The sequence below is a fragment of the Monopterus albus genome, unplaced genomic scaffold (genome assembly GCF_001952655.1).
Source record: "Monopterus albus unplaced genomic scaffold, M_albus_1.0 scaffold297.1, whole genome shotgun sequence".
NCBI classification, from domain to species: Eukaryota; Metazoa; Chordata; class Actinopteri; order Synbranchiformes; family Synbranchidae; genus Monopterus; species Monopterus albus.
Genome location: NW_018128177.1, coordinates 188,450 through 192,164, shown reverse-complemented (window position 1 = coordinate 192,164; position 3,715 = coordinate 188,450). Strand labels below are relative to the sequence as shown.

General features: G+C 37.9%; 1 protein-coding gene across 1 annotated transcript in view; it reads right to left on the bottom strand.

Annotated features, from left to right (window-relative positions):
* cmn (calymmin) overlaps positions 1-3,261 on the bottom strand; it is a 12,376-nt gene extending 9,115 nt beyond the window's left edge. The window contains exons 1-6 of the mRNA XM_020623376.1: positions 3,094-3,261; positions 2,941-3,011; positions 804-851; positions 671-721; positions 542-586; positions 390-440 (exon numbers count right to left, since the gene is read on the bottom strand). Of these exons, the coding sequence (XP_020479032.1) occupies positions 390-440; positions 542-586; positions 671-721; positions 804-851; positions 2,941-3,011; positions 3,094-3,245 (418 nt within the window). The 5' untranslated portion in view covers positions 3,246-3,261. The remainder of the gene's footprint in view (positions 1-389; positions 441-541; positions 587-670; positions 722-803; positions 852-2,940; positions 3,012-3,093) is intronic.
* Between the last annotated feature and the right edge of the window lie 454 nt (positions 3,262-3,715).

Genomic DNA, 3,715 nt, shown 5'->3' with positions numbered 1-3,715 from the left:
TGCAACAAAAATCAAAATGATTGTATTATAGCAATCGTTAAGTTACATTAAAAATAGTAAAATATGCATTTTAAGCACAGAAAAATGTGTTTAGTCAGAAAAACAACTTTAACAGCCACAGCAACTCATCATCAGTGCATCTTAGTGCCTCTAGGTTTTCAAATCTGAATACTGCAGTGTGTGGTCACAAGTGTTCACACACACACTACCTAAACCATCAGCTCTGTTGTGTCCACTCACAAGTTGTCTTGTGGGCAACTATTACACTTGAAACACATATGAGAACTTCATTTCTAGGATGTTTAGCACTATCTAACTCCCACTGGAAGAATTTCAGTCACCTCAAAATGTATTTCATGAGCCGAGTCCACATTGGAATGAATACCTACCCAGTGGTTTTCCACCCTGTCCATTTGTCACACCAGCTGCTGCCCCATAGCCTTAAAAACATAAATGTCACCTAAATATTCAGCAGATTTCTGATATTTTTCAAATGACAATTTGTTTAAACACAGTGACTACCAGTACATAGTGAACTTACTTTTTGTCCTTCCCCCATTGGTCAAACCAGCTGCTGCACCATAGCCTTAAACGGGTTAGACAGTATGTGGTAAGAAAATCATAAAAACAAGCTCTCAATTTGTACTGGGTGGTGTAGAAAGATGTTTACCACTTGATTTAACTCCATTTGCACTCAAAACACCAACAGCTGGTCCATAACCTGAATGTAACATTAGGAAAATTAAACTATGAAATCAGTTCAACTTGAACCAGATTTGATTTTCAGATTCTGTATTACTGACCTACTCCTTTTGTGGGGTATCTACCGTATCCATTCTGTGCACCCACACCTTAGAAAAAAATATATACATTGGAAATAAAACACTGTCATGAACAGGGAAATTCAAAGATGGGAAAATGTGGCAATTAATATAGCTTTTGATGGCAACAGTATTCTTCATACATCTCCAACATTTAAAAAACATGGGGAATGTAAACAAAAGCTTTTGTTTCTGTCAAAATTTTATAAATGCAATAACTGGATACTCCAGATACAGAACCATAACATTAAACAGATTTAAGTTAAAACTAGTGTCAGGTTACAATACGGGTTCAACCCACCCTGCTCTCTTACCATTTGAGTCGTCGCACCACGCTTTGTACGCCCATGTTAGAGGCAATATCAAAAGAAGCTCAACACAAGTTATGAAGACTGCAGTGATTCTTATGGGCAATTATTTTACTTCATACAAATACCTGGCTGACAAAAAAAAAAAAAAAAAACTCATTTCAGAAACTTACATGTTGTAAATTATTAGTGGGGAATTGATGGAGGCCCTTTGCGCTGCAGATTTATGTGTTTTTATTTTATGATTTCATTTGGAATCTGGGAGTGGGAACAACATACTCTAGTGCTCCTACTGATCAGCAGCCACCTGCATGTGCCATGTTTGTTATTATAACCGCTTATTTAGGAGCTCTTCAACCAAAAATTAAGTAACAGCACTGTTGAACATAGTTTATTTTAAACATTTTGGCAAGTTATAAATCCACCTCTAATGTTCAAGCACTAGAAAATATAATGAAGATTATGATCCTATTCCTACATTAAGGCTTAGGTACACTGGTGTACACTGATTTCTGCTTTGCCTTCATCCATTTATTAGCAGTGAAATAAATTGTAGGTAGGTGTGGAGACTACGTCAATCTGAATCTCCATAGAAAATTGTAATGCTGGGGAGGGCCTTGCATTCTTTTTGTGAAACCTAAGGTTCAGTCCTCCTCCTCCCCAGCACAACAATTTATATACAGTCCCTAAATCAGAATGACACTCAAATTTCTAAACATAAAATCCAGTCTCGCGGTGACTCAGCACTCTGAGAAGCATTTTTGGGAAGCCTAAAAGTCAATAGGGCGACTGTGTACAAGCAGTGAAACCATTCTCTTCCCTTCTCACATAGGCATGTTAGATTTAGCCTGTTGCCACTACAGCCAACCAGCCTTTGATTTCACAAACTGAGACTAGTGGTAAAGAGAAGACTGACAATATAGCGGCTTCATATCACAAGAAAATCTGGCAGAGGGCCGACCACATGTAAGATCTACGCAACTCGATTTCAGTTTAACATGATTGCTTGAAATTCGACAGCCACGCGGCATCAATGGAAAAACATTTCTCATCCAGACTCTTAGCGGGTTGTCCATACTTCAGCTGTTTCACTCAGCATGAAGAGTGTTTAAAGAATGCAAGAAACCCAACAATATGCAGAATATGAAAGTACTAGTACACTGTATGTATAGTTTGAAAAAGAATCATTTTAATTAGGACATTTAATTGTTTGAGATTTCTACTGAAATCATTTAACAGTATATTAAATTCTGCCCTCATTTTGCACAGTTTAGTTCCATTTTAAAAGTAGATGGTGTTTAATTGTATGTTAAGGATTTTCTTCACAATCACAGATTCTAGTTGTATAAAAGGAAAGATTCAATTGAAGCAATGTCAACATTCGGTATATTCAGTTTATTTTCTGCTGTAATTCAGGATACCAGGCAAGATTTTGTTCAAGAGCAGTAAGAAGAGAAACAATGAAATAGAATATGTCACTTGCGGGGACCAACTGTGAGAGCTTAAATTATGACAGATGTACAGAGAGAGTGCTTCCTCAGTGCCAACAGCATCATCCTAGGCCATGTGCCAGCTCATAACTCCCAAGCAAACTGTTTCACCTTCTCCCTACAGCAGACCAGACACATAACAGACTTCACAGAACACACAGGATACACATCTTCTGGAAGTCTTCCAGTGACTGGAAGGTCTAACCTTGTCCATTTTAATTATTTATTCATTTGCCCAGCTAACTATCAAATTTCCTGCCCCCTTATATGCTTGCATTTATTATAACAAAGCATTACACATTTTAGACAGCAGATACTCACCGCCTGTATACGCTGTCTGCACCAGCCAAAGGATCACAGTACTTTGAAGAAGTTGCCCCAACATAGTGGACCTGGAGGAAATGAATCAAAATGTTTCGGACCCAGCAGGAGAATGAGGAAGGTGAAGCAGATGCTCAGGAGTGGTCAACGTACCCAGACTGTGAGGGTCTGATATACACTCTGGTTTGAGGTGCCCCTCCTCTCACCAGCTCTTCTTGTAGATGCTCTTGCACTCCAGATCCTCCCCCCTCGTTAGCAGAGACACCCAAGATGTACACACACACACTAACTGAATAATTAGGCATTTAAAGAACACAACAGAGACGGAGAAACAAAGAGGTCACCATTGGACATTGACTGAACTGACGAAGGTTCATCACACAGGCTGGATTGAAGGAAAACAGCTTCACTGATTTTTCATTGTCAGAGTTTAAAATAATTTGTACAAACTATAAAACTTTTGTCACAATTTCTTCTGATATTTCACACTGCTGAGAAACTTTAAAAAGATTAAGGCGGAGGGAGGTAGTCAGGAGCAGACTTTGTTTCTGATCCTGGTATTTATTTTGTCAAAATAGCTAATATGAACAATATTTCATTTTTGAAAAACCAAATAGGTCATGGATGTCTATCAGTATCTGTGAGTGATCTTTTTTTCACTAGCTTCCAGCTTTTACTACCTTCACTTTAGTCTGCAGCTTAATAAAATACATAAAGATGAATGGGTCCAAAAAAAAAAAAAAAAAAAGAAATCAGCCATTGCCATTATATTCTT